Source organism: Panthera leo, chromosome D4 (genome assembly GCF_018350215.1).
Source record: "Panthera leo isolate Ple1 chromosome D4, P.leo_Ple1_pat1.1, whole genome shotgun sequence".
Lineage (NCBI taxonomy): Eukaryota > Metazoa > Chordata > Mammalia > Carnivora > Felidae > Panthera > Panthera leo.
Window position 1 is genome coordinate 65,879,599 of NC_056691.1, and position 12,256 is coordinate 65,891,854.

Sequence of the window (12,256 nt, forward strand, 5' to 3'; positions counted from 1 at the left end):
ATCATGTTCCAAAGACACAAGATGTTTGACTAGAAAAACAAAAACAAAAACCAAAACAAAACAAACACAACAAACAAAACAAACAAAAACTGGCATTATGCGTTGTTTGTGCCCCACCTGACAGCAACTACTTAAGTTTTGGTCTGAACCTGATGTCTTCCAAGGTCCAGAAGCAAGTACATGGAGTCATGCTTCTCTGGGACTAAGGATGATAACAAATGTAAGATATAATTCTTAAATGAGAAACAGTGAACCCTATTAACATAACAGGTGACCAGAGCCTAGGGGAGAGACGGATGATAAGGAATCTTTACGAAAGCTCATGGTGGAGGTTAGGAAGTGTGAGATCTGAAGTCTAATTAGGGTTATTCTTTTTTCCTTTTCTGCATTGTCATTCCTTTGTATCTTCCTCAAATCTTCAGTTAGTAAATAGAAGCCCGGAGCTAGCTATAGTTCAGGGAATGAAGGGAATGTAAATCCATGCATGGGATGACACAAACTGGATCAAAATGACATCAGCATTGATGACATTGAAGAACAGGCAGAAATGACTGGTCCTGAAGCCTAAATAGTGGTATGAAACAAGAGATCAGCCACAACCAGTAGTCTCTAAACACTTTCATTTAGTCACCCTTCCGTTATTCTGTCCCCCTCTGAATAGCACATCATTCTCTCCTAAGAAAGCCAACTAAAGTTTACAAATTGCTAGCCTATCTGCCCCCTAAGCATTTTCCAAAGAAGGGCCAATCTGCAATATGGTCATTCCACTTTCTGGGCAGCTGCACAATGACCAAGTCTAAATCCAACAAAGTCAGGAAACCATGAATCAGTGAAACGACTCTGGGGCCATTTTTTAAAATCTTACTTTGTATAAACTGGGTTCTAGCCAGCTTCTCACTGATCATGATGATGAAAGAAAGTAATGCAAAGGAGTGACAAACAGTATATATATATGAACAGTATATATATGATATACATATATGACTGTTCTGGAAAGAAATTCCCAAGAACTCCATCTTGGGAATAAATATGTTTCATGTAAATCAGGCTGTGAACCTGTTATACAAAACCCCTATTGTGGTTTGTCAGTCAAATCTTTCACTACCTCCTTGAGTATGCTGACAGCTCGTGGGTTTAGACAAATGTTGGCTCAGTATATCCTAACAGCTTTGCATATTGGAGAAATTTAAAACATTTTATCCCCCTTATAGTTTCAGAAAGTACACCAATATAAGAAGTCACTCAGGTCTTAGGTCTTTTTGTTGTTACTGTCGTTTGTTCGTTCGTTCGTTAGATAGATATAGGATCTTGGAAGGATCATGAACTTGTGGTTCTCTCAAATTTCTTGAAGGACATTCCCAGAAAATAATTATTTACTACTATTATTACTAAGAAAAATAAAAGATTCAAGGAGACAGAGATAGAAGTAGAATGACAATGGAATAAAGGAGGCCTTTCTTTTGTGATGTAGTATCCTATAAAAGGCTCACTGCTGCCTCTTTCTGAACTATAAGGGGAAAATGAATCTCTATTTTACAATTAAAAGTAAACACAAGATTTTTAAAAAATTAAAAGGTTAAAAAAATAAAAATTTAAAATCTAAATAAAAATTAGCAATTAAATAATGTAGAATTTTAAGCAGTGTTTAAAAAGCTGAAGCAATCAAACAAGAGTAAAACCAAGTAACGTAATATCTTAAAGTTTTCTAAAATTCTAAAAGAATCATAAGCTATTATTTCAAAAAAACAGCTCTTAGTTTCATTTATCTGTTTTGGTTTCTTTGGATTCTATATCATTTAGTTCCTCTAATGTTTATTATTTCCCTTATGCTGGCTTTGGGCTTTATTTCCTGTTCCTTTTCTAGCTTCTTTCTTTCTAGTTATAAGATTAGGTTATGTACTGGGGACATTTCTTGCTTCTCAAGATAGGAACAACAGATGATGGCAAGGATGTGGAGACAGGGAAGACCTTTTGCACTGTTGGCGGGAATGCAAACTGATACAGCCACTCTGGAAAACAGTATGGAATTTCCTCAAAAAATTAATAATAAAACTAGTAATCACACTACTACACATTTAACCAAAGGATACAAAAATGCTGATTCGAAGGGGCATATGCACCCCAATGTTCATAGCAGCACTATCAACTATAGCCAAATTATGGAAAGAGCCCAAATGTCCACCCAACTGACAAACTGATAAAGAAGATGTGGTATACATGTACAATGGAATACTACTTGGCGATTAAAAAGAATGAAGTCCTGCCATTTGCAACAAAATGGATAGAACTACAGGGTATTATAAATTAGTCAGAGAAAGATATCATATGATTTCACTCACATGTGGAATTTGAGAAACTCAACAAATGAACATAGGGGCTCAGAAGGAAAAATAAGATAAGAACAGAGCAGGAGGCAAGCCATAAGAGACTCTTAAAGACAGAAAATAAACTGAGGGTTGTTGGAGTGGAGGTGAGTGGAGGGATGGATTAAATGGGTGATGGGCATTAAGGAGAGCACTTTTCAGGATGAGCACTGGGTGTCATATATAAGTAATGCATCACTGGGTTCTACTCCCGAAGCCAAGACTACACTGTTTGTTAATTAACTTAAATTTAATTTTTTAAAAAATATAGGATATTGTTTTAAAAAAGAAACATAACCTAAATTACTTAAATTTTTAAATAAAAAACTCTGAGAATAATATGATAGAGGAAGAAAAAATATATAATATTAATCATTCAAATCTAATATGAATATTTAAAGTATGAAATTCAGATGAAGAAATAAAATGATAAAAGTAAATGTTTTTAAAGCTGAACATTACCATAACATAGAAAAGAAATGGAAATCCCAGATAAAAACCAAATGTAAAAACCATCTAAAGGTAGATCCACCATTCCATAATAACAGATTCCTCCTGGATTAGCAACATACTTCATGGATAGAAAGTCAGTGGTACAAAGGAAAAGATATAGCTCTACTTTTATCCATGGATATTTCACTAAGTAGTTATTTTCTTTTAATTTTCAAAAGGCTTTAAAAATCAGTCATTTAATTCCACATCCAAAGCAGTTAGATCCCATGTATCAGAAGGCCTTCAGAAAAAAAGACTGTCAAAGTAGATATGTTGAAAGTAGAAAAGAATAATAACTTAATACCTCATAGGTGGATATGAACAAAAAGTTATAAAAAATTATTATACTAGAACCAAAAAGTTTAATATTGTACAGCTACCTAGACAGAGGACAATCAACATTACATATATGAACAGGCTCCAAGTAAATTATATTTTTTAGTAAATACAATATTGTAAGTTCATGATTTTAAGTTTTAAAAATCTGAAACAAGTTTTTATTCTGTCTTATAAAGTAAGAAAATATTAAATTGGTTTTGAAAATAATCTTATCAAAAAGCATTTAAAGGGTAACATTGTCCTGTCTGGAAATCTCTCTCACTATTACATTACCCCTCTACTTGCCCTCACGTTCAAGCTCTTGAACAATAAGAAAAAAACATAATCGCTGACTCCTAAAACATAGGCATTTACTTATTTTCATTATGCACTGCACCAAAAAAATTTTTAAAGCTTGAGAGATTTGAGAGATGAATTTGACACAGCAACAAGAACCGACCTATTAGGCTCTTTGGTTTCCCTAATTGATTTTCATATTGTGATTATAAAAATAACCTGTCCCTTTCCCATTTACTTATTAAAAACATTTCTTCTCAATAGGTGTTTTACTGCCTCCTTAACATCTTTGTTCCTAAGACTGTAGATTAAAGGATTAATCATAGGAGTAATAACCCCATAAAACAAGGATATAAGTTTGTCAGTAGCATCCAAGTCCTCTGAATTAAGTGTGTCTTTAGACTTGGGCTTCATGTACATGAAGAGAATGGTTCCATAGAATATTATCACCACAGTCAGATGGGCTGAGCACGTGGAGAAAACTTTGCTTCTCCCCTCAGAAGAGCGAATTTTGAGGATGCTGACAATGATTAATGTGTAAGAGATAATGATTAATAACAGTGGTGTCAATATAAACAGTGTTGTGGCCACGAGCATGATGAACTCGTTGCCTGAGATGTCAGCACAGGCCAGTTTCATGATAGCCAGAATTTCACAGGAGAAATGATTGATGACGTTATTCCCACAGAAAGGCAATTGTACTACAAATGCGGTTTGTACTGCAGAGTTGATGACTCCTATGATCCAGGACCCAGCTGCCATGGGCACATAGGAATCCTTGCTCATGATGACAGGATATCTTAGAGGGTTGCAGATAGCCACATACCGGTCAAAGGCCATCATGCCCAGGAGCACACACTCTGTTGTCCCCATGGCCAAGCCGAGGAACATCTGTATTGCACAGCCAGAGAAGGATATGGTCTTTCTTTCTGAGAGGAAGCTCACCAGTGTGGAGGGAATGGAGGTGGTGGTGTAGCAGATGTCCAAGAAGGAGAGGTTCCCCAGGAAGAAGTACATAGGGGTGTGAAGGTGGGGGTCCCAGATGCTGATTAAAATAAGGGTGCCATTGCCCAGAAGGATGACAACATACATTATTAAGATCAGTGCAAAAAAGAGTAGCTCAAGCCTTGGGTAGCCAGAAAGTCCCTTTAAAACGAATTCCACCAGAATGGTTTGATTTTCCCATTCCATTCTACTGTTTCTCTTTTACCTGTAAAACATTAAAATTTGTTAAAACAAAATGTGTATCTTACGATTACTTTCAAATGTGTACTAGTTTACAAGTACCATATTCTTCCAGAAGGGAAAAATATTTCTAAAGGAGAAGACTAAAGAAAAAAAAGAAGTATACAAAAATGAACCAAAGCAAGGAAGAGGAAACTAACATGTTTTATGCTACATGCAATGTGTCATGTAATTTAATCTCATCATAGTGCTAAAATAGAGGTATTGTAATCCACATTTTACAGATAAACTAAAGTATAAATATTAAGTAAACTTGACTAAAGGTAAATACATATCAGAGCTAAGTCAGATTCAAACCTAAGTCTTCCTTGCTGAAGCCTGGCCTTTTTATCATATTTATCATCACATATGTAAACTAGAGGTTATAATAAAAACTTAGCATTGTATTTTATGTGTAACTGAACAATAAACCATTTTTACTGGCTACACACCACCACACAATAAATCAATGATCTTGTCACTCCTTGAAATTATAATGTTATGTTTACTATCTGTCTTGACCAGAAGCATGTAAACTTTACAAAGGTAGGTACTTTTGTTGTTTACTTCCACAGTCCAGTACCTATAGTGAAGTGGACACAGAAATAGATGTTCAAAAATATATGTTGAATAAAGGAATAAAATGAAAGACAAAATAATGACTACTATTTGTCACTCTGTGTCAATCCACTACTAATTGCTTACTTTATGCATTACCTCATTTAGTCTGAATGGCATCCCTATTAGGCAATTACTGTTGTTAGCATCATCATCTTTATTAACAGAGGAAGAAAATAAAGCACATAAAAGTTAAGTAATTTGCCTAAGGTCAAGGTCATATAGCTAAATAATGGTATAACTAAGATTAACCCCAAGCCATATGGCTGCAGAGTATAAATTCTTAATTATTCAATTTGCAGAGAACTTGGCTCATAGACTAGATTACCTTGTAATCTAATTTACTAATATTTCCTAATACTAACGTTTCAAAAGAAATATCAAACCAAAATAGATGATTGTTCAGAAAGAAGTAAGATTTCAACATGGAGATTTGAGAGAAGTTCATTTTAATACTTTATATTTTGCTACAAATGTGTTGTCATAGGGTTGCATTTAATCCTTATAATCTGTGCTCTCCCTTGTGAGACGTTCTATCTCCTTTTTCCTTACTATCTTAAGTGATATTTTTTCTGTATTAGTCTCACAAGGCATTTCCCTATATTACAGATCTTCTCAAAAAAGGAAAGGAGGCTTTTGGATAGATTTAGCCTTTCCAATCTTTTTTTCCCTGTCTTATGAACTGAAGAAGTTTGTAAATTTTTTCAAGCTTATTTGGATTTTCTAATTTCATGAAATAAGAACTAAATTCGTTAATATTTCCCTTCTTCCCTATTGCTAACTGTAATTCATGCTCTTAAAATACGTTGTTTCCTAAAAACTTAGATTTTGATATGAAATGTTCTTTTCATTAACTTCTAGATAATTATTTTTCCTTTTCCTCTTTAAACCAGGAGTTACCCAAGTGTGTGTTTCTTGAACTCTAGTCATTAGATATTTGTGTTCGATTTTTGTTATTTCCAATTTTATGATATGAGAAATGACTTATAATTCTCTAGTTATGGAGACTTTGGCAGCCAATTACTTGATCCATGTTGTAAATGTTAACAAAAGATATGAATTCTCTTTGAGAGAGACATATGATTTTATATAGATACACAATACATGCATACATGTATACATATAATCAAGTTTATTTAATGTATTATTCAAACCTTTGAAATAATTAACTTCTGTCATCTATAATTAATAAATTATATATAAATATTGGTAAGCATGTTCTGCCTATATAAGTAGGATTTTTTTATATGCTTACTTCTGTGTTGTTAATGGCTGATAATCTTTATAAACTATGAATGTTCTTAATTGGCCTTTCTCCTGTTTTGTGCTTTATTTTCCACTTTTAGGATATTTCTATTACACTCCTGTTTCCTCTTAGTTTGGGAGCTTTTGCCTACTCTTAGTGCATCCCATTATTTTCAACTTTTCTTTCTCTTTCTCGCTTTGTTTAAGTATACTACTTGTAAGTAACATATATCTGGTTTAAATTTTTAATCTCCTTTTACAGTCTCTGTCTTATATGAAAGTATTTAGTCCATTCACTTTATTTTTTTTTCACTTTCCCATGATTGGTTTATTTATTTATTTATTTATTTATTTATTTATTTATTTATTTATTTTTTAATATATGAAATTTATTGTCAAATTGGTTTCCATACAACACCCAGTGCTCATCCCAAAAGGTGCCCTCCTCAATACCCATCACCCACCCTCCCCTCCCTCCCACCCCCCATCAACCCTCAGTTTGTTCTCAGTTTTTAACAGTCTCTTATGCTTTGGCTCTCTCCCACTCTAACCTCTTCTTTTTTTTTTCCTTCCCCTCCCCCATGGGTTTCTGTTAAGTTTCTCAGGATCCACATAAGAGTGAAACCATATGGTATCTGTCTTTCTCTGTATGACTTATTTCACTTAGCATCACACTCTCCAGTTCCATCCACGTTGTTACAAAAGGCCATATTTCATTCTTTCTCATTGCCACGTAGTCCATTCACTTTAAAATATAGTTATGAATCTATTTAATTTTCTTATTTGCATATACTTTATTTTTATAACTTATTTACTTTACATTAGTGCATTCTCTTTTTTTCCCACTTCCTTATTTTTGCTGGTTAAGTTGTCACTCTTATTTGTTTTCATTAACTTGAACACTCTACTCAATTTTACCATTCCATAACTGGATATCTTCTCTTTCTCTACTCTCAAAATTTGACTTACAGGACCCAACCATTTGCTCATAATGATTATTTTTTTCTACTAGAGTGCTGCCTAACTCCTAAACTATCCCTCAAACATTAAATGAAGACAGAACTACAAGAATACTTTTATTCCCCCATTTCTATCCTCAAATTCCTAAATGTCAGTCAGTGAAATAATGTAGAAGTATTTATAATTTCCTTACAATGAGCCTTTTTGAGAGTTCTTTCTCAGCCCTTACACTATACGTATTGGATATTCTTCATCAATGTATTTACCACTCTATATTTACTCATTGTTCACTATTGGTTCCTCTCTCTTCTGTTTCTCTTTTATTCTCTTCAGGACCACATGTTAATTTATATTTTGGTTTGGTTAGAGTATATTTGCAGAATTTTCCTCAGATTATAATGTAATAGATTATCTAAATCTCCATAAATTATCAAATATCTTTCTTTTTTAAAATCGCAGATAAAAATGCATGACTTTTCTACCAAATTCTACATTTCAGAATATACCCTAAGGATATAATATACATAATTATGCATAATATACAATATATAGTTATATATCATATACAACAAATATATGTATAACATGTAATATATAAGTATATATTAAAATATATATTGGTAATATACATACATATGTATATATAAGTTGTGCCTGCTGTTAATTGACATCGTTATTTTATTTGGTACATTAAAGGTTATATATAATTATACATATAAGTATGAATATACAAACACTACACACACACACACACACACACACACACACACACATATATTAAAAAAAGTTTTCAAGAAACTGAGTGACCAACATCACAGGGAGCTACAGAGAATTTTCCTACATCTCTCACCATGACTCATTCTTTAGATGTCTATGCACTGATCTCATAAGGACAAGGCATGGTTTCACCTCTAATGGCTTGCCTCCTAAGGGCAAGGAGACAGGAACTCCTATATTCTCAATGTACACTCTAATTGGTACATCCTCTATGGAGGACAATTTGGAAATATATGTCAAAATCATAAAAGCATACATATAATCATTGACCAAGATTTACTTGTAAGTAATTATCACTAGTTATGCCAGCACATGTGTAAAGTGATTTACATACAAATTGATTCATTAACATATTGTCTGTATTAGCAGATGTGGAAACAGTTTACATTTCCAGGAAAAGGGAACATAGAAATAATGGAATACTATTCTGCTGTCAAAAAGAATATGGGCCTTTTTGTGCATTGATGTGGAAATATCTTTAAGAAATATTAACTAGAAAAGTAATGCTCAGAATAGTATATATGACACACTAACATTTGTGAAAAAATATTATATATGTATTATGATACACATACATACATGCATTTTTGCTCATATATAGAATATCTCTAGAAAAAGAAACAAGAATAGTTATCGCCAGAAAATGAAATGGATAGCTGATTAACAGGAATGGAAAGTTGGCTATTTACAGTATATCTTTTACTACTTTTTGAAATTTTGGCACTCTATGAATAGATTGCTTATTATTTAAAAAGCAACATTAAAGCTCTTGAGATTCACTGCCTGCCTCTCTCTCTCCTTTCACTTACATCACTACATGACATATACTACATCAAACCATCCATTGTCATAGGACACAAGGCTGTATGTTTGAAAATTGTTCTAACTTGTTCAGTATTACACACTACATGAGACTTGGAGACTAATAGGTACTCTAAATATAGTCAAATTTTCAATACTCAATATACTTAAATAGTATCATTAGGATTTTCAGGCCCATAACCATCTCCTGTCCCACCATCAAGCTGTAAACTATTCTTTGACCAGGTTAAGGGTCTATCCTTATATCCTATGTCATTTCCTTTCCATTAAATGCATTATTGCTTTTATGAGTAGTAAAATTCCCCAAACAAAATAATAGCTCAATAAATGCTAGCTATTATTCTTGTTCCATTCTCAATTCCTCTGTCCACCTAATGTTATGGGGCACTTTGCTCTGAAATAAGGATCCATCTTCTCATTTTCAGACCATAACTAGTCTTCGTGGGATCACCCAAAGCCAAATCTGATTTTCCTGTTTTAAAATCCTCTTTGCCCGAGCTTTTAAAATTATTTAATTTTTTAGAAGATTTCCATCTTATAGAATTTGTCATACTTTTCTGGGTTAGGTCTCAAACCACTTGAGACCCCCAAGGGTATTATGTACAGAGGGGTCCTTTGAATAGTGAAGATTATATGCACACCTGTAAAAAAATCATCTGTCAAAGTCATTGTTCCATTAGCTATCCCCATGCTACATGATATTCTAACAAACACATTCCATACCACTGTCAAGCACACAGACTTTGGAGGCAAACTTAGGTCAAACACTATCTCTGCCTCTTAACTAGATGGCCTGGGCAGGTTTTTGATTATCACCATCCCTCACTACAGGATGAAGATAAAAACACCTATATCATATTATTTGTTGATATGACTACATGAGCTGGTGCATATAACCAATTAGCACAACAGTGGTTCCCATTGTCAGTGGTTTCCTTCATGCTTCTCCGTTCATTTCTTCCTTCTGTTAGAGTCATCTGCATCTCTTTATCTCTTTATCATTTCTTTATCAAGTATATGTAGCTTAAAAGCTTAATCAGATCACACACAATGTTCTGACAAATGGTATTATTTCATCCTACGTACAGATCCTAATACACTTTATCACAGTCACCCCAATCTTCTGGACACCAGAAAACTAGGTGCCAAAATGGCAAAAATCATCTCAAGTTCTGCCTTATATCAAATTCAATTCCCTCTATAAAAAGATAGGGTTGTAGTAAGGTACCAGTGTGTTCCTTGTCTTAAAACACATGACTAACTTTTTTGACTAAGACTATTTTAACATTTTTAGCAAGCCTCTTGGCATAAAAAGGAAAAGGAAAAGGAAAAGCTACTCACTTTTACAATTATAACCTAATGATCGAAAAGCAGATATTCAAAATAGTCCCCAATACTGCATGCAAACATACTAGAATAATGCCCAAGCAGGTGTCTTTCTGGCTATGCACTGCTTTGGTAAATTTTCTTTTTCAGTTCACAAAATGATAATGTTCAGTTTCTTTAAAAAAATCCAAATTGGTCATAGGATCCTCTTCGTATGTTATCTCTGTATAAAGAGGCCCTGGAACACAGTTCACCTGGTTCTTAAGTGACTGAACCAAATGGAACTGAGCTGTTGCTAGAGGACCAGCGATGACTTGTTTCCCAAAGAACACATAGTCTACTGTACACCCTATAGTAAGCCTCAATTCGCTCAAGTAAATAACAGTGTCCAAATACTATGTAACACACTAAAAAGCTGAACATTAATAAAAGTAACTCATCCTGCTGGGCAAATTCCTTCCAGTTGGTTGTGCAGTGGTCTCTGCATACAGAACTGCTCTTTTGGTCTCATAGCTCTTTTCTCCCCACCACATCGCAGTCACTAGACCCTTAAATTCCCTTTCTAACACTCAATCTCTCAATGAGAAAAACATCTCATGTTCAAAATTGACACTTTTAAACCATCAGTCCAACTCCTACTTATCGATGATAAGTTTGTTTCCTGTCTTTGCAGTAACTTACCTTCAAACCAGAGACTGCCTGTCTCTCTAGGTTGCAGCAACAGATGATTTTGTCCTGCTTTTCTACTTGCAGCCAATCTTCATGACTCCACATTAGTAGCTGAGCCTCCAAAGAGGCAGCTACTAGTGAGTAATCACTTGGCCATAGAAACTCACTGAGTGTTTGACATTTATAGACACATGACTGTTACAGGTGTGAATACAAAGATAAATTCTGCTAGTTCAGACAAAGCACCATTAGATTCCTCTAGTTCGAAATAGGAAGGAAATTGATACTTAACCATACATTTTAGGAATGGGGCAATTTCCCCATAAAGCCCAGGCTAAAACACTGCCCCATTGTGGACCCACAAATATCTAAAGAATCTGCTCCATTCTTTAGGACACAATTTAAGTGTTCTTAAGGATCTCTCTAAACCTCTATGGACAACTTTAAATTGCTTCATAAATGAAATATGTATAAAACATGAGACTTCAGAAATAAAGCCCTGAAGACCTAATTACAAGAGGCCCATTACACTGTTTCACACAAAAATCATAAAGAGGCTCATGTACAGTCATCAAAATTTCCCCAACTGAATTCTCTCTCAATTTTTCAATCTCTTTTTCTCCCTGTCTTACACACATGCAAACACACACAGACACACACAGACACACACACACAGACACACACACACACACACACACACACACAACCTTTTTGGAAGTATAGATTATTTACTGTACAATTTTATATTCACTTTATAAATTGTCTTATAATAAAAGTTGACTTTTTGAATGAACACATTCACATTGTAGATATTCTAAAAGTAATACACAGTCTTTGTACAGGAAAGGAAAATGTTTTTTTAGAAGGAAGAAAGGAGAAGGGAAAAGAAAGGCAAGGAAAGAAAAGATATCCTCAGATAATATATAAAGGTTTAAGAAACAAAGCTGAAAACAACCATAGTTCAGAAAGGAGCCTGATCTTCATTATAAAACAACATAATAAATCAAGCTAAAATCATTTGCCCCTCTAGAGATCCAAAAACGAACGTTAAGTCTGTTTACTTTTGAATGATATTTTTTTCTTTTTCTTTTTAAATCATTTTTAACAAAATTAGTTCAAATCACTTTGTTAAAATCGAATTCAAG

At 33.8% G+C, this 12,256-nt stretch overlaps 1 protein-coding gene across 1 annotated transcript; it reads right to left on the reverse strand.

Moving 5' to 3' along the window:
• Positions 1-3,704: 3,704 nt before the first annotated feature.
• LOC122204576 (olfactory receptor 13C2) lies at positions 3,705-4,562 on the reverse strand. The gene has a single exon (XM_042912100.1). The coding sequence runs from the start codon at positions 4,560-4,562 to the stop codon at positions 3,705-3,707; it is 858 nt and encodes a 285-aa protein (XP_042768034.1).
• Positions 4,563-12,256: the final 7,694 nt, after the last annotated feature.

Coding starts and splice junctions, on each gene's coding strand:
- LOC122204576 (XM_042912100.1), bottom strand. CDS start 4,562: ATGTATGTTGTCATCCTTCTGGGCAATGGCACCCTTATTTTAATCAGC.